The sequence below is a fragment of the Eleutherodactylus coqui genome, chromosome 3, assembly GCF_035609145.1.
Source record: "Eleutherodactylus coqui strain aEleCoq1 chromosome 3, aEleCoq1.hap1, whole genome shotgun sequence".
Lineage (NCBI taxonomy): Eukaryota > Metazoa > Chordata > Amphibia > Anura > Eleutherodactylidae > Eleutherodactylus > Eleutherodactylus coqui.
This window is the reverse complement of record NC_089839.1, coordinates 156,046,900-156,071,757: the sequence shown is the minus strand read 5'-3', so window position 1 is coordinate 156,071,757 and position 24,858 is coordinate 156,046,900. Positions and strand designations below refer to the sequence as shown.

Below are 24,858 nucleotides of genomic sequence, written 5' to 3'. Positions count from 1 at the left end.
AAGCAGCAGTACTTACCCGTCCTTACCCGGCGATCCAGCGCTGCAGCCCCGTGCTCTAGGATCGGCTACCACCTGACTGCTGTAGCCAGACAAAGGTCACATGCCATTCTCCTGGAATCACCGCTCAGATGCTTGGAACCATGATGCCAGGAGAACCTCTGCAGCAGTCAGGAGGCAGTCATTCCTTAACAAACTCTGGAGGACTCAGAGGATGCGGGTAAGAAGACGGGTAATTACCTCTGCTTCTTTATTTTAACCGATTTGTCTACATAGTAACATAGCATGTAAGGCTGAAAAAGACACATGTTCATCCAGTTCAGTCTATTACCCCCAATGTTGATCCAGAGGAAGGCAAAAAACAAACAATGAGGTAAAAGCCAATTTTCCCTTTTTAAGCAAAAAAAAATTCCTTCCTGATTCCAATCTGGCAACCGGAATAATCCCCGGATCCCGGACCCTTCTAAAGATAATGATTATAACGTAATATTGTACTTTTTTTCTTTAAAAAACTTTCACACTCGGACAACCCCTTTTAAGGGAATGCAATCTGTACACACTATGTATGGGTCAGCTGCTTGCATAGTTGTATGAACACCTGTGAACTGCAGTGCCACATATTCCTTTATGGCATCGTTCACACAGGATGGAATAGGCCGCACGATGCACCCCAAATGGCGGTAAATTCCACACCAAAATCCACAGGCTACTTGCTTATTGTAATGTTGAATTGAAAATGGCTTTGAACCTGCCTGCAATTCCATATCCAAATCTAGTGTGGAATTTCGCAGCTGCGGATTTGGCTGCGCCCGTCTGGTGTGAAAGGTCCCTAGCAGTTCTTAGGATTCAGCCTCTCAAATGCAGTGCTGACCAGCTGGAGACAGTCATCAATTTCCAGCCACAGATTCCAAGCAAGATGTGATTGTAATGCTAAATAGACACGTGGCAGATCATTCCCTTTGTAGCAAGCCTTAAAGGGCGCACATGTGTGAGGGCCCCCCGGTATCCATATGTCTGCGCTCTGTACTATGGGTAGAAGTGCCTTTCTTCTTCTTTATGTGATTGATTTCCCAGCTGACATAATAAAATGGCCAATTGAAATTTGTATCCAATGTAATCTTTAAAGCACTGAAAAGATCCTGAACTAAAAGCTAAGCAGTTTGAAGTTCCTTGATCCTACAAATGAAAGTATGAGGTGGGTGCCAGATTGTATGCGGGTGTCACAAGGTTCTTACATTTTATCCAAAATACATCTTCAAGTTTATTGAATTACTGTAATGTGAGCAGTGTGATTTCAGACTACTTGCAAAGAAATGTTTCAGAAAGCATTAGACTGCCATCATCTGGTAAATGTCTAGTATTACATCTTATGGCGTACACTCTATTTAAGAACTATTAAACATGTGTGGTTCAGCCAGAGCAGGATGTACGTAAAAAAAAAAAAAATGTGCATAGACAACATGGAGCCGTAATTCATGGAAACCAGGCAGATAAGATAATGTGCTTAAGGCCGCCTTCACAAAGTCGCGCAATTTATTTAACGCGTTGCGGCAGTGCTGCAAATCGCATATATCTGAAGCCCATGCTTTCCTATGGGTTCCTTCACATTAGCGATGTTTTGTAGCATGTGACATTGCAAGTCAAAAACCTTGTGGGTTTCGTGATATGCACACGACTTTCGAGGTTTTGTAGCCCATGTTTTCCTATGGAGCCTTCCTCTCTGTTGCATCGCATCGCACAAAAACACGATGTTCGTGCGGTGCGATGCAACTTTGACAGTAGGAAATCCTACTGTCAAAGCCCTGAAGTATGCCCTAGCTGCAGGAAATGTTAAAAAAAAGTACACCTAAGAAAGACTGTGATCTCTGTCGCGGGTCTACCCTGAAGCTCCCCGACAATCGTCTTCAGTCTTCTGCCAACCCTTCCTGGATTGAAGGATCAAAATCCCAACTTCCAGGAAGGGCTGGTTGTGATTGGTTGGCCAGTGCTCATTAAACCAATCACAGTCATTCAATGAATGAATGGTTGTGCTTGGTTCATCGAGCGCCGACAATGATTGGCTGAGCCAGGGCGCTCGTAAACTAATCACAGCTAGCCCTTCCTGGGTTTTCGCTTCAATCCACTGATCTGGTTGATAACGAGGATGTGTTGCCTTGGGAAAGTCTCAGGTCACACAAGGTAAATGCTGTTGATAACAGTAACGGATGGAGAAGCTAACTTACTGTGAAACTAATGTGGTAGTTAGTGGCAGCTAGATGTCTATGGTGTCTCCCGGTAACAACTAGTTATGAGATTGTGAGCTTGCAGCATCATAGATGACTCTGGTCTCCCTGTTACTATGGGTGCAGTGTATATGGGTATAAGTGTATAGTGCTGAAGTACTGTATAGAGCAAGTGACGTATGTACGCTGGTGCGTATGTGCTGGGACATTACTGAAATATTACAGCAAGAGAGGAACTTCGATGGAGTAAGGTGACGGCCTTTGTCAGGAATTAAATAATGTAGCAGAGCTGATACTTCAGGACAATCCAAGGTGTGTATGGGCTGTTTGGTTTGGTACACTCAGGGAAAGATGAGTGGACAAAAAAGTCTGAGTTGTTTTTTCCCTCTGATCCTCAAATACAAGGATCTGAGCTGTTAATGAACCATGGTATAGAAGGTCTGCAGGTTACTCACAGTGCTCTTCCGCCTGCTGACCACAGGCACTGCCAGTCTGTGGGAGTTACAAGTGTTTGTGCAAATACTCACTTGTGCAAAAATTTATAATTTTTTTATTCCAGCAACTGGTGTAAAACATTTTGTAAATGTGCCCATGTATTTAGAGTTAGGGTGGCTACCCACTACAGTTCTTTTTCACAGCGAAATTCGCAGCATTTTTTTCTCCAGGTGTCTATGGCACTTGTTAATGTTAAAATCGCATTGCACAAAATCGCAATTTCGCGGTAAATAGCGATTTTGCCGCGATGCGTTTTTAACATTAGAAAGCCCCATAGACACCTGGGAAAAAAATGCAGCAAATTCGCAAACGCTAGTGGGTAGTCACCCTTAAACCCCTTGTTCCAACCATGTTACACTGAAAATGGCGACCCTCTGAGCTATTATTATTACTTGACAACTTCTTACACCATCTTAAGCTGATAAGGACTAAGCGCTGTAAACATACAGTTCTTAGTTCTGGGCTTTAATCCCCTCCATAGAAAAATATGGCTTGGGAATAAAGTTCATGTTCTTGCAATCTTGAATCTTGCAGGAGCAGGTCGGGTCCTCAGCTGTCAATGATGGTGTCAGCTGTCAGTGACAGCCAAGCATATAGCAGAAGCAGATTTTAACCTTTTCTTTTGTGGGCTACATGGTGCTCAGTAGGTGCTATGTAGTGAATAGAGAAAACAGAGGTACTCCCTGGCATGTTAGAGCTGCAGGGTCTTAGCAGACCCAGATCAGCTCTGCCAGTGACTGTCTCTAGGGGTAAAAGGAATATTTTCCCCTATAACTAGGGCTCCTATGGATGCCCCAGTTACAGTTAAAAAATGGGTAATAGAAAAAAACTTACATTGTGAAGGGGACATAGATGGTGAAAAAATAGTTATAAAAGGAAGTTAAAATAAAAATTACAGAATGAAATAAAAAATATATAAAAAAGAAAACTAGCCAATGCAAATCTAAACCATCCCTGTATCCACTCTGTAATCCAAGACTATAGAAATTATACATCAAAAGGGAGAACCCATTTCTATACTTTATTTTATTGTAAATGTACTAATTAAAAAAAAAAAACAAGTTTGTTGTTTTCAATATTTTATCCATAAAAAAGCTGGGGGGAAAAAACACAGTAAATATAATTTTGGTAGCTGAAGAAAAAAAAATAGGACTTCAAAACCACCACATGGGTAAAATTCCTAAAAAGTGTCTGGTCCTTAATGATTAACAGTAGGATCAGTGATATTGTACACAGCCAAGGGGTTTTCAACTGACCAGTACAAGGTTCATTCAGATGTGGTAAAAACTGTAATTTAAGGACTACTTGCCACGGGCGGATTTCCGTGGCGTTGCCCCGCAGCTATTAGGTTCTATTGAACCCAATAGCGCAACGCTCATGGTGCAGAATTCCACCGTGCGTAATCACCTGCGGCATGTTCTATTTTCTGCGGGCGTACGCGCGGACGGCTTCCATTGCAGTCAATGGAAGCCGTCCGTCACGCTATCTTCCGCTGTAGCACTTCCCCGCCCATCGACGCCCACGTCATATGACACCACCGGCGCGTCATTCGCTGTACTGCGCATGCGCGCCGGCACAGGATGCGGGACATTGGGCAGTGGATCCGGACTTGAGTATGGGGTCTTTGGGGGGGCCCCGTGACGGACTCCGCTGCGGAATTCCACCTTTGGAGCCTGTCACAGCCGTGGGCACTAGGCCTAAAAGGCGTTTTTTGCAGTGGTCTTTGATACAATTTCCGTGTATACCAAAAAGTACAGTAAGAATGCGTGTTTGTTTTTGCTTTTGAAGTGTTTCTTACCATGTCCCAACCACAGCATCTAAATGCACACGAAGGGCTCCTGTTACACTGGCGAATGCGATATCAGGCCGTGAATCCTGCCTGCATATCACATTTGCCACCATGTGAAAGCCCCGTGGATGCCAGGTATTTTCATGTGCAAACAGCTTCACATCACTTTGGGGAGGAAAAGATCCTCTGGCACAGCTGTCACAGCCGCAATAGAGGATCGCGGAGTTCTCCTATTGCTTTCAATGAGGCTGGTGCTGCTGCTGCCAGCCCCATTGCAAACAATTGGCAATATCACAGAAAGATAGGACATGCTGCAATGTGTTTCCAACGTCGTGGTGCCATGCAGGAAAACATTGCTAATGCAAATGAAACCATTCATGAGAATGGGGTTCATATTTGTGCGCCTTAGGCTAACTTGGTATCATTGTATCTTGACGCCACCAGGGAGTCCTGGTGGAGACACGAGTGACAGGGGGTGACGCCCCCTGTTGCTGATTGGCTGCCCAGATATCTCCCCTGCAGGTCCTGGCAGGTCAGTATGATTATCCTCCCCCTGAAGTGCATTGCTGCTTTGCTGATCACACTGCCCCCCCTCCCCTACCCACAATCGTGCTTTCACACTCACCCACCCATGCTCCCGCTGCTGTGCTCCTCTGGTCCAAGGAGCGTGCTCATGTTCTGGACGCAGCTGACACTCGCCCTCTTCCTGCTGTCCCCAGTGAGTTGCAAAGCTGCTCTGGTCCTAGGAGCCTACTGATGTTCTGCCCGCTGCCCTCCGCTGCTGACAGTATACACCCCAACCCCCTCTATCGGGCATGTGTAGCAGCGCTCCTCTGGTCCTACGGCTGTGCTCAGCTCCTCAGCTGTCAGCCCCCCTTTCCTCCCAGCGCTATTGGCCATTAGTTCCACGGGTCCTCCGCTCCCAGCAGCGTGGTGATCTTCACCCCACTGAACTGCTGTGCTCCTCCGCTGCTCACAGTCACCCAGCCCACTATGTCAGTGCAACTGCATGGGGGAGGACAGCGTCAGTACACATTGTATCTTGGGCTGGAGGGTTAGGGTAAGTTTTGCTTTCATTATTTGCTGTAAATTCTTGCATGTTAAAGCAGTAACATAAAAGCATTTACACCGAATCATTAACGCCGAACAGGACGGCAGGCACAAGTCAGTACCTTCAAGCAGCTTCACAAATTCTGCCAATCGGGAGGTAGGGGTGTGAAAGGGGCATTCCTTCTATCAAATCCCTAGCTTCCGGTGATGTCAAGGTATAATAATACCGGCTAACTTCACACAGGTGAGTGCGATATCGGACTGTGAATTGCACTTGCCAACATGCAATATATCCACGGATGCATGGCATTTTTATACCCAAACCGTCTTGCATCACTTCGGGGAAGTAGTGATGCTCTGCTGCGGCTCCCTGCCACGACGGAGGATCACAGAGTTTCCCCCATTGTTTTCAATGAGGAGACCTCAAGTCACATTGCACTCGCATACACCTAGCGAGGTGTGATCCTGCCGCTGGCCCCATTGAAATGGCAATGGGGCAATGCGAGTGCACACCCAAAGATAGGACGTGCAGCAATTTGTTTCCCGCATCACGGTGCAGTGCAGGAAAACATCACTCCTGTGTATGAATGGGGTTCATATTTGTGCGACATTTGTGTATCTTACAACGCACAAATCTCGCCCACTTTTCTCACCTATGTGAAGCCAGCCTAAGGGAAGTGACCAGGCAGCTGATAGTCTCTCATACAGTAGAATTTCAAAAGGAGGACCAGCACACTGGATAACTTTACTTAGAAAATTCTTCTTTTATTCCCCAGTAAAAGAGCATAAAAAGACTGCGACGTTTCGACTTCACATACTAGGTCTTTATCAAGCTGCTTGATAAAGACCTAGTATGTGAGGTCGAAACGTCGCAGTCTTTTTATGCTCTTTTACTGGGGAATAAAAGAAGAATTTTCTAAGTAAAGTTATCCAGTGTGCTGGTCCTCCTTTTGAAATTCTCCTGCTTGGTTTGAGGATCTACGAGCCCGGATCCATTGCTGAGGAACGTGCACCAAGAGTATATCCACACTTCTTCACTAACAAGGTTGTGCTGCATTCCACTTTTTTCTGTTTGACAGTCTCTCATACAGTAACACAAAGTTGTGCAGTCTGCTAGTTCTACTGCAATGTGGTCTTCTATAATTGAAGGCCAAGATATTATGTATGGATGATCTTGTTACTTTCATTCATATATTCTTCTCCAATCTAGAACATCTAACGCCAATAAAAGGGAATGTATTGTCAGAAAAACATGTAGTATTTAAATCATGTTTTTGCTTTGACCACAGAGTCGGATTATAGACTTAAACTTCTGTTCTGTTGATATCACTTCTCAGCAGTAATCTGTTTATCACCACAGGCAGGATTACATTGAAAGGTAACATAAATAGATAACAGGATTCACAATTCATAATAAGTGGTCACACTTCACCTCCTCCCCCTCTCTGCACTGGTCAGAATATGCACCCAAAAGCTCTTCTATAGACATCAGTGAGTACTATACACAGCAATTTCCTATGTCCACATGGCTGCGCTAAAGCATCTATCTGAAAGAGACTGGTTGCTCATCAGATGGCTGTCCCTGCAACCATGAACAGAAAACAAGGTCAGAAAATAAAAATGAAAAAATATTTTACTATCTGGTTTTAACCCATTAGTAATATCTGATGGACATGTACGTGAGATATCTGTGGGGTTTGTATGAGTTCCATACACGATGGGTGCTGGCTGTGTTTTAGAACTCTAATCTTGGCTATTAACCATTTATATGTCACTGTCAGTATGGACAGCAGCATTTAAATGGCCTCACTGTAACCAGACACAGACCACATGTGGTTCACAGGGTTCTTTGGGCCCTGGATAGATTTGCTGCTGGATTGAATGTAATACTCAGGGGCAACCTTAGTCTGTTTTTTGACCCAGCTGGTTTGGCTAAGCTGGTGGACCTGTGGTGGATCATCCATCCCAATTCTAGGGACTATAGCTACCATTCGCTAGCCCACACCACTTACAGCAGGTTGGTCCACATTTTTGTGTCACATAACCTGTTAGTCTCCTCCCCTCATTTCTCAATAGATACGGTAACTTTTTATGGTCCAATCATGCCCCAATGTGTGGCGCCCTTCAGGGTCTTCTGCAAGGTGCACATTGTTCTAACTGGCATTTGAAAGATAATCTTCTCCATAACACTTGGAGCTTTGCTGAGATCCACTTGGCTATTAAAGAGTTTGGGCAGATCCATGCTGATGGCAACACTGGCAGCTACGTGCCCCGGGAGTCTCTCAAATGCATCCTTAGGGGGATTTTTATTGCTCCTGAACTTAGTGGCAAGGCTAGCTATAGTGGAAGCCTCTAATACGGCTCTTTCCTCAGCCTCTTTTAATGCTGAGAGTTCGACCTTGCATCAGCAGATATTGTCTATCTTGGGCCAGATAAGCTTGTGTTTTAGGTACAAACTCTGTAAGGGTCGCTTTGAGTATGGTAATTAAAGTGGCAGAGGGTTTGTGAGGGCTATCCATTCTAGATCCCCCAATTCTCACTTCTTCTCAATCAATTTACCCACTAAAGGCTTAGTTTATTCTACCTCAGGTGTCCTAGAGAAATGTCTTACATATTATGAGAATTTGCACAACATTAGAGGACGTTCAGATGACCCTCTGATCCCAACGTATATATTTGACTACTTATCCACTTCTGGCCCTGACGTTATCTCAGCGGCTAACGCTTCAGCTTTAGACCATGATTTTACAGAACAGGAGGTGGCCAAAGTTATTAAAGCGGTTAAAGTAGGAAAGAGTTGTGATCCAGATGGTTTCATGCCAGATTTTATAAACTATGCAGCGACTTGTTTGTTCCCCATTAACTCCGCACTTTTAATTCCATCTCCAGCGATTGACTATTATCCCTACAGGCCTTTCAGGCTATTATATATTCAGGAATTATCACCCAATATTATTGTTCAATGTGGATGTGAAATTATCTGCTAAGACCCTGGCCCATTGTCCCAGCCCTCTTATCCCATGTCTGATCCATGGGGAGTATGTTAGTTTTGTCCCTGGACATGAGACCAGGGACAACACCATCAAATCACTATCTTTAATATCTAGAGCTTGCCATGCTGGGGTTCTCCTCTGCTTTCTCTCTGCTAATGCTGAAAAAGCATTCAATAGGTTTCATTGGAGATTCCTGGAGACAACCTTATAGAAAATAGCTTTACGCAACCTCATGAGTTTGTGACATATTTTCAAGGCTTTCAATGAAAATATTATTGATCCATAAATGACATGACTAATGGAGGGGGCTCCTTCTGTCTCCTGAACAGCCCCTCATGACAAGATCGTGAGGTGGTGTTAGGTCGACACACAAGCCTGGGGCCTTACGAAGGTCTCCGGAACTGCCAAGGAGTTTTAACTTTTAAACCCTGCCCGTGGCAGAGATTAATAGGATGCTTGCAAAAGTGTATTATACTACAATACGGAAGTATTACAGTACATTGTATAAGCAATCAAATAATTGGAAGTTTAAGCCCCTTAGGGGAATAAAAAAAGGATTAAGAAAACAGTTTTTACATTGCTGATTATAATCAACTCAAGAAATTGTTACAAATTTAAAATTTATGTAGTATTAATAATTTTGTTTTCAGATTTCATTATAATAGTAATACAGTTCTGTATGATCTGTGAATTATATAACAGTATTGCTTAGGGATTGAATGGTAAAATTGAAATTGTGCCAGAGGCATCGTATTCTCTAAAACTAATCTTGTCTATGCACAAACAAAAAGTATGTTCCATTTTGGGGATGTTGACCATGATGACCTTTTGAAATTATACATGTTTATAACAGAAGCAACCAAGAATATGAATGTCCATAAAAGAGCACAAACCTACAGGCTACAGAATACAGTGGTGACTAATTCTCTTAAAGGGAGTCTGCCAGCCACATTTTTCCACCTCTGCTTATCCTGACCATGGATGAGAAAAATGGAATGCAAACCTAACCATACCCTTTCCCTTATTCCCACTACTCCTATGGTCCATTTTCAAGCTCCACCCACTGTATGCAAATAAGGAGCTGACCGTTGGATGGGCTTTTCACCCCTTGGGAATATTCTGGACTCTATCCCTCTACTGTTGATCCAAGCTTGCTTATTGTCAATTGATTGACATCTCAAGCGGCCATGCGTTACAGACACTGCTCATGCACCACACCTCCAGGATAGTTGCCTATGCAGTGACATAAGGCAGGCCAATGCCTGCTGAAAGCTCAGGTACTGCGCATGCTATGCTGATCAGGAAAGTTCAGTGCAAACGCTGTATCTGGAATACTTGGCATCTCCAGCTAAACTGAGCTGGTGAATGCCATCAAATGACAATGGGCAAGATTGAAGCAGCAGGAGGGGGAGAAATCCGGAATCAGTCCCAAGGACTAAACTGACAACCGGATAGTTTGTTCTTATTTTGCATGTGGCATGCAGAGCCTGAAAACATGAATTCTGGGGCCATTCAGCTAGTAGGAATAAAAGAAAATGTATAGTTAGGCTTTGGCTTAATTTCCTCCATCTATGGTTAGGATTGACAGATGGCGGAAAATGTGGCTGTCAGACTCCCTTTAAATATTTAGAGTGTATGTTATTGCTGGTAGCACAGCTTGGCTGCAGTGCCACCTCGTTGTTTGAGGCTGCGAGCATCCTCTTCATCTTTTCATCTTTTTCAAAAAAGAATTAAAGCTCTGCTGCTGCTGGGTCACATCAATGCAAAACAGTCCTATAAATAATGTGCTAATTAGTAAATTCTGTTAATGAATGGACTGCTATATACATCATTGTATTTTCAGACCTCATTCTGCTAGCAAATGTTTTACTTACAGAAAGTCATGTTTTACATCTGTTTGTGTCCTAGAAGGAAGAAGTGTGCAGTGTAATTGTTAGAATACATCCTTCTCCATTTATGAAGATTAACCCTTTCTAATCCGATTTTGGATTCACGGTTTCCTAAAAGGCTTTTTTTTTTTTTGCTGTTATATAATGGTGCCATCTGCTGGCTAAAGCCAGTGTTTGTGCCCTAGAGAGGCTCTGACAGAGTGGCTGGCAATAGACGATAAGAATACCCTGTCAGACGTGTTCTGACATTGGAGCTGTACAAACTTCAATCAGAATGTAGGAAGGCATCAGACAGTGGATTGGAAAGGGTTAAACTAAAAGGCTACAGAGCACTTTCATTACACCCATCACGTGTTATTGGCATATTCAAATATTTTTCATAAATTGTTAGATTATAATTAGTCATTTAGTTGTTAAAGAGGGTAAGTCAGGTCTCCTCACATGTCTGTTTCAGTATATACTTGTAATCCACATGAAATAACATTTCTGGAGCATCTTTTCTTACAACTCTGCATTGTGTCATTCCTCTGTTATCCCTTATGAATATTCATAACTCAATTAGCCACTGGGCATTACTATTGTTGAAAGTGTGTGTCCCTACATGTTGGGCAGGAAGGCTTTCATTTCTACTTAGGGAGAGCACATCGAAGGTGTGTGAAGAAAATTATAAGGCCATGCTCCACTGGGAAATATGCAAATTTATACTATGCTATAAAATTATGTCTCCTCACTAGGGATGAGCGAGTATATTCGCTAAAGCACTACTCGTCCGAGTAATGTGCTTTAGCCGAGTATCTCCCTGCTCGTCCCTGAAGATTCGGGGGCCGCCGCGCAGCGGGGAGCTGCGGGGGAGAGCGGGGAGGAAAGGAGGGGAGATCTCTCTCTCCCACCCGCTCTCCCCTGATCCCCGCCGCAACTCACCTGTCAGCTGCGGCGGCTCCTGAATCTTCAGGGACAAGTAGGGAGATACTCGTCTAAAGCACATTACTCGAGCGAGTAGTGCTTTAGCGAGTATACTCGCTCATCCCTACTCCTCACACCTTCTAGGTGCTCTCCTTAAGGAGAAATGATGCCCTTCCTGATCCCCGTCTATAGACCTCTCACTGGCCAAGCCAGAAACCTACTGCGCACTGATGAGGGATAATCACCCCAAACAGCTGTCTGTGTATGGTATTCTGGCTTTGGCTAACAATTCCCAGTCATTGTTATAAAGACTTGCCTAAAAAGTCTAAGGCCTCATGTCCACGGGGAAAATCAGATCCGCTGCAGATTCTACATGGAGAATCTGCAGCGGGTCCCTCCTGCCCCGCGGACATGAGCGCTGAAAATAGAAATTTAAAAGCATTTACCTTTCTGTAGCGGGCGGCGAAGGTCAGCTGTTCCTCACGGCCGGATCTTCATTTTCGGCCGGCGGATGAATTCCTGACGCCGGCGGCACGTCGTCGACGTGCCGCGCGCATGCGCCGGGCACATCCGCCGAGCCGAAGCAAGGGAGATGCGGCCGTGAGGAAGAGAAGAGCTTCGCAGTCCGCTGCGGGTGAGTAAATGCTTTAAATTCCTATTTTAGGTCTCCCGCGGATCCGGACGGCTTCCATAGGCTTCAATAGAAGCCCGCGGGAGCCGTCCCCGCGGGAGACCCGCATGAAAATGGAGCATGGTCCAGATTTTTTCATGCTCCATTTTTTTTAAAATCACTTTTATTGACGATCCGCGGGTATTTATGTACCCGCGGGTGGTCAATGCATCCCTATGGGGTGCGGATCCGCATGCAGGAAATCCGCTGCGGATCCTAAATCCTATTTTCCCCGTGGACATGAGCCCTAACATTGACTTGCAGAAATGCTGCCTTCCAATAGATGGCGCTGCAGAGTTATTCTATTTCCCCATTCCCTGCATGTTCTAACACTGTCTACACTGTCAGGTACTGTTATTGTTCCTTGCTGGACAGGGAACTTCTGGATGGAGAGTGCAGCTCTTCCAGTTTTCGAGTACACACGTATGCTCCCACATTACAAAAGCAAATGCTTTGGTTTATTCTCTTCCAAGAATGCTTATGTATGTCATATGAGTTAATGAAGTTAATAGGAAAAATTGTGCACATCTAAGGCCAAAGAGTATGTATTCTGTATATAGTACTAGAATGCTTAAAGGGGTTGTCTCATTGGGCATTTGGGTAGATGGCAGTTGCCCCATGCAGGGCACATGTATGGCCAAATATGGCTTCAAGAGCTACTGATCACTGGGCTGATTCTTATTTAATAAGGGGTTGTTTTTACGAAGACCACCCCTTTAATATCTAACTTATGAACAACTTAAAAGAAAGCACAAACCAGTTACTGTTTTCAAAACACTTTTATTACTAAACAACCATATAGGACTATATAAGATTTAATTTAATATGCTCAGAAAAAAACAAATATACAGTAACTAGATATAGTACAACATAGCATATTTTAACTTTAATTGGGATGTTCTTTTAACTTTTCGTCATTTAAATGACTATATTTGTAAAGGCCAGACTACTCGGCAACCTTAGCCGTATGCCACGTTGTAAAAAAAAAATCATATAGGAATATACAGAGTTACACAATGCTTGAATCAATAGGGTCACAAGAATGCAAAACCTCTATGGATGTCAAATATGTATACTGTTACCAATGACTTCATGCTACTGCATGCCACTTATGACCAAATGTAGGCTGGTTATTATGTGGCTGCACTTGCATGTAGTCCAGGTTTGATATACGATATTTAATTCCCTTTTTACAAATGTCCACCCTTCGTATATTCTGAAGAGCCTGTAAAATATGGCATTTTGGGGAGGAATGTATGCAAATTTGCATTTTCAAAATTCAAAGAAATTAAAGATTATAATAGGGACCTATAGTATCAGCAATAGCCAAATATACAGGCAAGAGCAATTCCAACAGAATGCCTGCAGGGCTGCAATGAAATACTATTCCTAGACACTGCACTGAAGTTGCAGTAGGCAGAATTGGAGTGGTTTATAGTCTGCTGGCAGAGACCTTTGTGATATCCTAATGGAAACAACCATCACAAAGCTGCTGATATTTCTAAAATCTATATATTGACATCTTCTGTAATTACTTGCAGTTTATGTAATTAATCTATTCTGCCACTAAAGGGAGCCATTGATTTATGCAAAGATAGTAATAGAAAAAAAGCAGCAGCAGAGTTAAGATTAGCACCAGTTTAAATGCACACACTTTACTACTCTGATATCTTCCATTTGCCTGGACAGAACGGGCTAATTAAGAGCTGTACATTGTCAACTATCAGTTCTCTTACCCAAGTTTCAAGTATTTATTGCTAAAATAGATACATTTCATGCAATTACTCTGTAAACATAATTGGCCCGCTAAGGTTTCTGTTCCTTAGGCATAATAACTGAAGAAAATGCAAAAATATGGCACAGTCCTTTTTATCGATTGCTTGTTCCTGAAATGTTCTGAAGGACTGACTGCCCAGCGCACTGGTTTTTACTTTCGGAAGTTCCCAAGTTGCACGCTGTTCCTACCCAGGGTGCAGCGAAAGGTTGCAGGTTGAACTTCCCAGTACTTTACAGGATTCCCAAAAAGGCTTATTCCACTATAAAGTGACTTCTTCATCCTGGGTGCTATGGGACAGAAATCATTCACCTCCACCTTTCCGATATTGTTAGAGTGTAGGAACAGGACCTAAGTGTGAAGAAAAGGAATAAGGTCAGAAGCGGTGTCGTGTAACCTTAAGGAGAGCACCCAAAAAGTATGTGGAGACACCTAGGGGGTGAGTGGATCAGGGGATGGTATAGTCTCTCCCCAAGGAGAGCACCCAGAAGGAGTGTTGGGAGACCTAAAAGCTAAATAAGGAGACTTATAAGGCAATGCTCATCGGGGAAATTTATGCAAATAAGAAAGATGGAAAAATACCTCTACAGCGCCATCTGTTGGATGGCAGCATTCCTTCAATTCAAAGCGACCCTATAACAAGTCATCAATGATTGGTTTCTGACTTAGTTTAATATTCCCATTCATTGAGGACTTGATATAAGGCCACTTTAAATTGAAGGAATGCTGCCATCCAATAGATGGCGCTGTAGAGGTATGTTTCCATCTTTCTTATTTGCGAAAAGGAATAAGTGAAATAAATAAAATGCATACAAGTATAACGATTCAGTTTTTAAATTTTTATACTGTAGCTTTGGTAATACCTTGCTTTACTTATTATCTTCTATTGACTTTGAATTCATGTCTAAAGATGGACCTGCTGTAGTGGTAAAGATCTATCAGCAATATCACAAATTATACTCCTTTCATATTAGACCCCCACATCCACCGACACAATGATATATAATAATATTTTGCTATGGTTGTAAGCATTTTCCCAGGCATTGTTCTAGTTAGGCCAAAAATGATGACAGTTGTACTGACTAACTTATAGAAAACATGACAGATTACTCACCTGCAAATATTTCAGGTCAGGAATTCCAGGAGGAACCTTTTTCAATTTGTTACTTTCTAAATGAATTTCTCTTACTTTTGGTATACTGGCAAGACTTCCATTTTCAACTTCTTTGATTTTATTATGACCTAAACCAAGCCTAAAAATGAAAAGATCAGGTAAATCATTAATTGATGTTGACTAAGCATTTCACTGCAAAACAAAACAAAAAATCACTATTACAGCTAGCAGAGGCATTCTTGCTCAGAGTTACACAGTATAAGGGGCCTTTCACACAGGAAGAATTTTCTGCAAGTCGTGGTAAATTCCACCCCAAAATCTGCATGGCTACCTTAAATCAACCTGCAATTCCACATAATAATCCACACTTAACCCTACAGATTTTGAAGTGGGATTGCACAGCAGCCAATTGTGCTGCATCCCTGCAGAAATATTCATCCTGTGTGAAAGGCCCTTTATACACCGAATAGCCATAACATTAGCAGAGGTTAAGGGAATAGCATCTTATGACAGTGGCACCTGTCAAGGGGTTGGATACATCTAGCAGAAAGGGAAGTCTTTTCTTACTGTTGATATGTTAGAAGCAGGAAAAATAGGCAAATATAAGGATCTGAACAAATTTGACAGGGGCTAAATTCTGGTGTCTAGACAACTAGTTCAGAGCATTTTCAAAATGGAAAGTCTTTAATCATAGAATCATAGAATGGTAGAGTTGGACGGGACCTTCAGGGTCATCGGGTCCAACACCCTGCTCAATGCAGGATTCACTAAATCATCCCAGATATTTGTCCAGCGTTTGTTTAAACACTTCCATTGAATTAAACTCCCCACCTCCCATGGTAACCTGTTCCACTCATTGATCACCCTCACTGTCTAATATCTAATCTGTGCTTCCTCCCTTTCAGTTTCCTCCCATTGCTTCTAGTCTTTCCTTGTGCAGATGAGAATAGGGCTGATCCCTCTGCACTGTGACAGCCATTCAGATATTTGTAGATTGCAATTAAGTCTCCTCTCAGGCTTCCTTTTTGCAAGCTAAACATTCCTTTTAGGCTGTTCCTGATATGCAGTGGTTAGTACCTACCAAAAGCAGTACAAAGATGGGCAACCGATGACAAGGTCATGCGTGCCCGATGCCCATGGAGAATGAAGACTGACCTGTCTGGTCTGATCTCACAAAAATTGCTGAAAAATGTAATGCTGGCTGGGTGTGGCAGAAATGTAGCAGAACACAAGATGCATCATAGCTTGCTGACTGGTCGGAGTGCCCATGCTGACTCTTGTACACTTCCGAAAGCACATACATGTGAGCATCAGAGCTGGACCACTGCACAATGGAGTCAGATGAATAACATTTTCTTGTGGATGGCCAAGTGTGCGGAGAAGAGATGTCACCAGAATGCAATATGGGGAGACGACAAGCCGGTGGAGGCAGTGTGATGCAATACTGTTTTGGGAAGCCTTGGGTCCTGGCATTCATGAGGATGTTACTTTGACAATACCACTAACTATACAATTTTTTTAAGCAGGCTGCTTTATACTGCTGTGAAAAAGTACTTAAATCAAACCTCTTCCAGGAGTTCTCTATTATTATTGCCCATGGAGTAGTTTCTGCTCTTCCTCCCCATGTAATATTAGACAAGGGGAACCTGACTAAACTCAAAGCAGTTTTTCAATGATTACAGAATTTATTGAGGAACAACGTCACCCAAATGGGTACCATCTACAGAACACTATGCCACAATCAGAAGGAGTTGCAGAAGAGATGAAAGGGATATTGGAATATAGTCAGAAAAGTATTTTGAAATGATTTTAAGGCTCTTGAACTCCATTGAATCACTGTAAGACCATATGGAACAGGGATGAGTTTCCTAGGGGCAGCAAATACTCGACAGTTCCTAAAGCACCATCAAAGGACCACATGCCTCTCCTGGTTCAGCAGAGGTCAATGTTACTGACCAAAATTGGGATTCATGGTAGGAAAGATTACTATCCAAGAGACATATGAATAGGAGAGAAATTCCTTGTACTCAAACAAAGCAGTTTGGCTCTTACTGTATGGGGAGAAGCAGTCAGCAATGGGGTGGGGATACTTTGTGGTCTCTGGGCCTGGACATTCTTGTTGTTTTATAAATCACAACTTGTAAACTATAGTAGAAAAGTCATCTGCCTGCAAACTGCAGAATGATTGGGTATGCAGCGAGATCTAAACGCAAATGTATAACTGAGAGGCCGAGGAAAACAAAATGAACATTTTGTTGGCCTAGTGAAAACCCTTTGAAGCCGGTCATATAGCTGAGATTTTTACTGGCCAGCAGATGGACCACCACAAATATTTATAAACATTTGTAACTAAATATCATCAGATGTAGCAACAAGCAGAAGTAAAACAAATCTGAACACATCACTGTACCATGAACTGTGGACTGTGGTCAAGAAACACCTGGCCAGAAAACGTCGAGAGAGAAACTCCATATCATCATCTTCTAATATAAAATAGCCTACAGGCTTTTTCTTGCACCACACTTTGACCCCTTTGCGTGACCTTTGGAGGATGATTTTGGTGTCATTAGATTTGTGACATCCTCACCACCTCCGTAAAATCATAAAATGTGAGTTTGATACATTAAGTGACTTGTCAGGCAAAGTCAAAGTTCCTGTGTGAAGTCTAGCAGCGCTGTTATGCTTTAGCCAACAGCGCCGCTAGGGAGTCAAGCACATTCATATCAAGTGCTGACCAGTTTGACTGCTGCCTTGTCAACAAAACGGGGAAGACCAAGCCGTGGATGGCGAACAGCTTAAGATGAACCCTCGGCTCAACAGTTCTTAAAACATTTCCAACCATTCTTCCAAACATTTTATGTTCGCATAGCAAACAGGTCAATCTAGTAACTATAACATCCTGTATAATAGAACTACGTGTTATTTATGGTGAACAGTACTTGGGGCTAGAGCTACAGTACTGGACACAAACCATGCTACAATTTAGGGCTCATGCCAATGTATGGATGCTTAAAACGCCATGGGTCCAGTTCAGATTCAGATTCAATGTATTGTGTATGGTAGGTGTATCATACGCAGCACATACAGGGCTCACGCTGTGTACAAACGCAGAGAAATAGAGGATGTTGCGATCTATTTCTCTTGCATATCTACACGTAGTGTCTGCACACACGGGTATGGATCAATGAAAGTCCATTGACTTTCAATGACCACATATCATGCGTCCATGCAACACACACATGATACGCGGTGAAAGCACGGTCATGGACTTAGAGCTCATACACACGGACATATGTCACACGTTGTTCACGTGAGTTATCTGCAATGCTTGGGGTCCATTTTTTGTGTTGGGCCACTAACCCCTACGCTTTTTAATGAGGATAATTTGCAGAGTGTCCTATTTTGGTGTGTATTATACTCAAATCTAGGCAATGGAGATTTAACAGTCCCAGCAAATATGCATATACATGCGGATTTACTGTGTATTTTACTTGCGTGTAAAATATGCAGGTAATATACGGTACACATGCACCTGTGTGAGTGAGCCCTTAGATTACGGACAACATTTACATGACGTGCGTCTGTTCTTTCTATGCTTTTGTAGGTTTCCTCTTTGTACTGCAGTTTGCACATCCCAAAAAGATACTGAAACCTACTCGTAAGGGCAGTTTTATTCCCAACATTTATCCTCGTTTTTGCTGTCATTTTTCATGTCTCCAAAGGCTTTTTTATAGAATTTTAAAAATTCAACACCAAAAGACCCATCTACTGCATTTTATGGGTTAGCTTACAAATTAAAATAAGATCCATCATTTCTCATGTGGACCACCATACAATGTGATGTTACCTCTGCAGTTCCTTGTAGCGTAGAAAGTCTTCAAGCTCTACTGATGAAATTTTGTTGTGGTCCAGGTGGAGCTCATAGATTGATGACGGCAGGCCTGCGTGGAAATTGACAGTATTATTGCTTGTAACCCTTCTAGAACAAAGATTTTTGGGGTGTTTTTCATTGTCATTTATTTCCTCGCCTTGCAAGAGCCATAATTATTTTTATTTTTCTATCAAAATAGCTGTATGAGGGCTTGTTATTTGCAGGACAAGTTGTATGCTTTAATTGTACCACTTAATGGCGTCTGAATGGCTGCCAATACACCGTGTGCTCTAAGTGCATCTAGATGAATTCATGCCATTACACTAAATAAGGTTTGATGATTTCTCTTTTGTTCATTGACAAAAAATGCTATTTTTACTTTACTGAATGTTTTCCACACCTGCCTAAAACTTTTTGCACTGTACATTAAAAACATGACACCTACATTGTGATCAGTATATCTGATTTCTATAACTTATTAATTAGATATTTATAAATGCAAACCTAAAACATATGACCAACCTTTAGGGATGGATGTCAGTTTGGCTTCTGCAATCCTCACGTGGAAAACGGTCAGTCCTTCAAATGCTCCTGGTTCTATTCCTTCATTTTCAAGAGGATTTGCACTCATTTCTGTCAAACATAGATGCTCATTATCATTATGATATGCAGAGTTGTATTAGCAATGTATTTTCGCAGTGGTAATGTTGTGTAAATTGGTGGATCCAGCTGATACTCTAATTACTAGCAACAAAGCTACTACCATTAGTAATGTACTTAAAGGGATTGTCCCAACATTCCATATTACATTTTTTTTGTTAGATCATGTAAAAAAATAATAATTTTTAAATCAAGACTTCCAAAATTGTCAGATTTTTTTTGCAGTTGTCTTACATTGTCCATGACTTTTTCTCCTATAGGATTTTTGTTAATGTTGTGACTTTATTGTGATTGTGGCAACCAGAAGTCACTGCAGAACCCTACCCACACTGACAGATGCCACCATAGTAGCTCTGACATATCGACCCGTAGACCCCGGAATACCTTTCAAGGTGTCTTTTGGTATCTTGCACCAAGACCTTAACAGATCCTTTCAGTCCTGTAAACTGTGGAAGAAGTCTCCTTGGACCGGACCTGGTTTTCCAGTACAATACACAGATGTCTGATTAGATTGAGATCTGGGAAATTTGGAGGTGAAGTCTTCACTTTTCCTTGTTCCTCAAACAAGTCCTAAGCAATTTTTGCAGTGTGACAAAATGTATTTTCCTGCTAAAAGAAGTCACTTCCATTAGGGAATACTGTTGTCATGAAGAAGAGGTACTTGGACTGCATAAATGTTTAAGTAGGTAGTACTTGTCAAAATAATATCCATGTGGATGCCAGGATCCAAGGTTTCCCAACAGAACGTTGACCAAAGCATATTGCCTTTGCCAGCTTGTCTTCTTCCTATAGTTCATCCTGGTGCCATCTTTACCAGGTATCTAATACACACACACCTGGCTGTCTGCGTGATGTAAAAGTAAACCTGATTCATCACACCAGGGCACCTTCCATTTTTCTGTGGTTCCGTTTGATGTTCACATGCCGTAGTGGATAGGTACAGCAGGGGCACCTTTCTATTGTAGCCAACATGTTTTTCATCAGTTTGTCAGAAAGGATATAGTTTCCCCTTAAAGAGAGCACCTAGGCGAGCGAGGAGACTTATAAGGCCATCCATGCTCCTCTGGGAATATGCAAATAAGGAAGATGGAACAAAACCTCAACAGCGCCAGCTATTGAAAAGCAGCATTCCTGCAAGCCAATGTTAGACTCTTGATACATGCCTTATAACAATATCTTAGTCATTGTTATAATACTTGTATAGAATCATAGAATGGTAAAGTTAGAAGGGACCTCCAGGGTCCTCTGGTCCAACCCCCTGCTCAGTGCAGGATCCACTAAGTCATCCATGAGTATAAAGAGTCTAACATTGGCTTGCAGGAGTGCTGCCTTCCAGTAGGTGGTGCTGCAGAGGTTTTGATCTACCATCAGTTTGTGTAACAGTAGCTCTATAGGATTGGACCAGATGCTTAGCATTTGCTCCCGACATACAACATGATACTGTTACTAGTTCACCAGCTGTCCTGCCTCGGACCACTTTTTAGCAAATACTTGCCACTGCATACCAGGAACATCCCACAAGACCTGCAATTTTGAAGCCACTCTGAACCAGTCATCCAGCCATCACAATTTGGCCCTCATCAAAGTCCTCTAGATCCTTACACTTGCCCATTTTCCTTCTTCCAACACATCAACTTAATTTGCTGTTTACTTGCTGCCTATTTTGTCGCACCCCTCGACACGTGTCATCGTTACAAGACTATCAATGTTATTCATTTACCTGTCAGTGGTTTTTATATTGTTGCTGACTGATGTATATATTTTGAGATTTAATATAAGCCATAGCTTAGAGTATTATCCTGAAAAAAAAATCCACTTGAAGCATCTCTGTAACGTGAGAGCAGTTCAGCCTACATTCTTTGTCTCGGTATATAGTGTACAGTACATGTCTGTAATCGTTCTCAGTAATAGCAGAATGTTTTACATTGTCTTTCGGCAAATTAACAAAGAATGATGCATCTGACAAATCCGTGCAGGAACAATGACTGTTACAAGCTTGCCATAAAATGTGAGATGTTCCTGCAAGGTCTTGAAATTCCGTGACATGCTTTCTAATTAATAATATCCCCTGGAGACAACTTACCTAAAACGTGTAAAGACGCCATGCCTTTAAAGGAATCCTTTTGTACTTTTTTAACTTTGTTGTCATGAATTCTCAACTCCGCTAAGGATTTTGGAAGGTTCGATGGAATTTCTGTGAGCTGATTGTGGGACAGGTAGAGCCTCCGTAACTTGTTTGTTGACTGGAAGGCTTTTGGGTGAACTTTGTACAGCTTATTGTTGTTGAGAAACAAGGCCTAGATAAATAACAGGTACAGGTTAGAAAATCATTCTACTGTCAAGGCTGCCACAGATGCATATGCAAAATGTTTAAGGTTACATATTAGTACAGATCTCAATCTAATAGTTAAACTTTGGATGAAAACCATATCTGTGTTTTTGGGAAACTTGTAAATAAGGAAGACGGAACAATACCTATGCAGCGCCACTTATTGGATGGCAGTATGCCTTCAAATCAATGCTTGACATTTATACAGGTCCGTTGAGCAATGATTGGAAATTTAAAACCAAGCCAGAATCGATACACAGACAGCTGTTTCTGGTTGTTTCCCCCTCATCAGTGTGTAGTAGGTTTCTGGCTTGGCTAATGAGAGGCCTGTCATGTGGGTTAGGAGGGGTAACATCACTCCTTAGAGCTCCTGCACACTGGCGAGAGCGATATCGGGCCATAATTCACGGCCCGATATTGCTCTCACAAACCTTCTAAAAACCCCTGTATACAAGACGTTTTCATGTAAAAACAGCCTTGCATCACTGTTGGGGGTTTCCTTTATCCCGTTGCTTTTAATGGAACGGCAGCTCTGGCCCCATTGAAAGCAATGGGTGAACATCGCAATCTCCTGCCGCTATTGGGCAGCAACGGCAGGGGATTCCTTCATGTCCACAGAGAGTCCCCTTATCACTGAATACCCTGCCGCTGCTGTCACGGTGTTCAGTGATGAGGGGACTTCCTGCGAGGATGAAGGAATCACCTGTGACAGCAGCAGCAGGAGATCGTGATGTTCTCCTATGTTTTCAATGGGGCCGGTGCTGCTACTGCCAGACACATTGAGAACAAGGTTAAACCCCTGGTTGTGACAGGGGTTTAACCTTGTTATGAATGAATCGCGATCTTCTCCCATTGATGCCGCCGGCTCCATTGGAAACAATGGGCAATATCGCAATATGGTTGTGACAGGGGTTTAACCTTGTTATGAATGAATCGCGATCTCCTTCCATTGCTGCCGCCGGCTCCATTTGAAACAATGGGCAATATCGCAAAAAGAATAGACATGCTGCGATTTATTTTTTTATTTTTTTTATTTTTTTCACGCAGCATCGCAGGAGTGAAAAACATCAAAAATAAGAATAAAACCATTGAAATTCATTGGTTTCATAATCATGCGTTTCCACTCCCGCAGCGTGAGAAAATCGCCCGATTTTCTTGCCAGTGTGAAGGCAACCTTAGGGTGGACACCCACTGGCGATTTTTTTTCTCCACAGCGATGCGAGACTAAAGTTAAAGTCTCGCATCGCAGTGCGAGAAAAAAATCGGCATGGCGCCGACATATCGACAGTCTTATCAATGGGGCCAGCGGCAGCAGCGCTAACCCCATTGAAAAGAGATGGAGAATGCTGGGGACTTCTGCCACAGCTGTGGCAGGAGTTTCCTTCATCCCCACGGGGACCACGGGGATGAAGGAATCCTCTGTCACAGTTGTGGCAGAAGTCCCCGGCATTCTATTCCATTGCTTTCAATGGGATCGGCACTGCTGCCGATGCCATTGAAAGCAATGGTTTCAGCCAAGCCCCGCAGAATGATTATCGGGGAAGGGCTTGAAATATAAGCCCTTCCCCGATAATCATCAATAGGGGGTAAAAAAATGTAAAAAATTATTACTCACCTCTCCTGCGCTCAGCCGCATCTTCCTGCTGGCTCCCCAGCACTGCTATTAAGCTCTTTCAGCAGTCGGGGATTTAAAAATCCCCGCCTCCTGAAAGGGCTGTGCAGATTGGCTGAGGGCTCAGGCAATAGCAGCTACTGCTAAGCTATTGGCTGAGCGCTCAGCCAATCACACATAGCTCTTAGCTATTCATTCATGAAAAGCTATATCTTAGCTGCTGAAAGAGCTTAATAGCAGTGCCGGGGAGCCAGCAGGAGGACGCGGCTGAGCGCAGGAGAGGTGAGTAATAATTTTTTTATTTTTTTACACACTTATTAATGATTATCTGGGAAGGGCTTATATTTCAAGCCCTTCCCCTATAATCATTCTGCGGGGCTTGCCAGAAAGCATTGATTTCAATGGGATCAGCAGCAGTGCCGATCCTATTGAAAGCAATGGAATAGAATGCTGCGGACTTCTGCCACAGCTGTGGCAGAAGTCCGCGGCATTCTCCCTATGCTTTCAATGGAGCTAGCGCTGCTGTCGCTGGCCCCATTGAAAGCACTTGCGATATGCCGGTTCTATACCGGCCTCTTTCTTGCGCTGCGATGCAAGAGTTTTTTTCGTGCTCTCGCAGCTCAAGAAAGAAAATATCGCCAGTGGGTGGGAGCCCTTAGGGAGAGAGCCTAGGGAGATTCTGGCTTGGTTTTAAATTCCCAATCATTGCTCTGCAGACCTGTATAAAGACCTGATTCATTTAAACCTCTGCTCATTCTGAGCTGAACAGTCCAATGGGCGGAGTGATTAGTGATTGACAGCTGTGTATGACTGTAGATACAGGGGTAGCTGTCAATCGCTAATAGGACCGCTTATTGGACTCTTCAGCTCAGAATGAGCAAAGGTTTAAATGAATCAAATACAAGTTCTATTGAATATTTCCTCCGGCTCTATAACATGATGCCTGCAGTTTGGACAGGACGTTTCAGTTGACAGGTTCCCTTTAAGTTAGCGGGATCTTTTGGGATCAGTTAGCAAATGCATCATAATAAATTCATTATAAGTCATGGTAGCCAAGTGTGAATAGCGCCTCTAGTTTTTCTTAAAACAGCCTTGTGTCCCCAGAAGAGAGAAAAAGGAAAACCTTTCTGAAAACTTTCCTAAATTCTACAACATAAAGGTTTTTGGTTAAAATGGAGAATACAAAGCAAAAAAAAAAAACTCTAAAGATTGCATAGCTTACCGAAAGAGCTGTAAGGCCTTGTAGATCCTTTTCTTTAATCTCCTTTATTTTGTTGTTCTGAAGATCTAATAATTTCGTATCAGGAGGAATTTTGGTTGGTACAGATGCCAGACCTGTTCATTGTACAGAAAAATGTAAATATATGAAATTGCTAATATGTAGCCGTGAAAGCGCAGAGTAGTAAAGATTATGCAATACAGACATACTGAACACTTAATGGAGTGAGAAATTGGCATTCTTACATTAGATGATGTTTTGCCATTCTCTA

General features: G+C 42.7%; 2 protein-coding genes across 2 annotated transcripts in view; one reads left to right on the top strand and one right to left on the bottom strand.

Annotated features, from left to right (window-relative positions):
• CENPP (centromere protein P) overlaps positions 1-24,858 on the top strand; it is a 277,456-nt gene that overhangs the window by 122,554 nt on the left and 130,044 nt on the right. The window lies entirely within an intron of this gene.
• Positions 12,773-24,858, bottom strand: part of ASPN (asporin) — a 33,744-nt gene continuing 21,658 nt past the window's right edge. Inside the window, exons 3-8 of the mRNA XM_066596423.1 lie at positions 24,591-24,703; positions 21,511-21,724; positions 19,290-19,400; positions 18,744-18,837; positions 14,897-15,035; positions 12,773-14,133 (exon numbers count right to left, since the gene is read on the bottom strand). Of these exons, the coding sequence (XP_066452520.1) occupies positions 13,936-14,133; positions 14,897-15,035; positions 18,744-18,837; positions 19,290-19,400; positions 21,511-21,724; positions 24,591-24,703 (869 nt within the window). The 3' untranslated portion in view covers positions 12,773-13,935. The remainder of the gene's footprint in view (positions 14,134-14,896; positions 15,036-18,743; positions 18,838-19,289; positions 19,401-21,510; positions 21,725-24,590; positions 24,704-24,858) is intronic.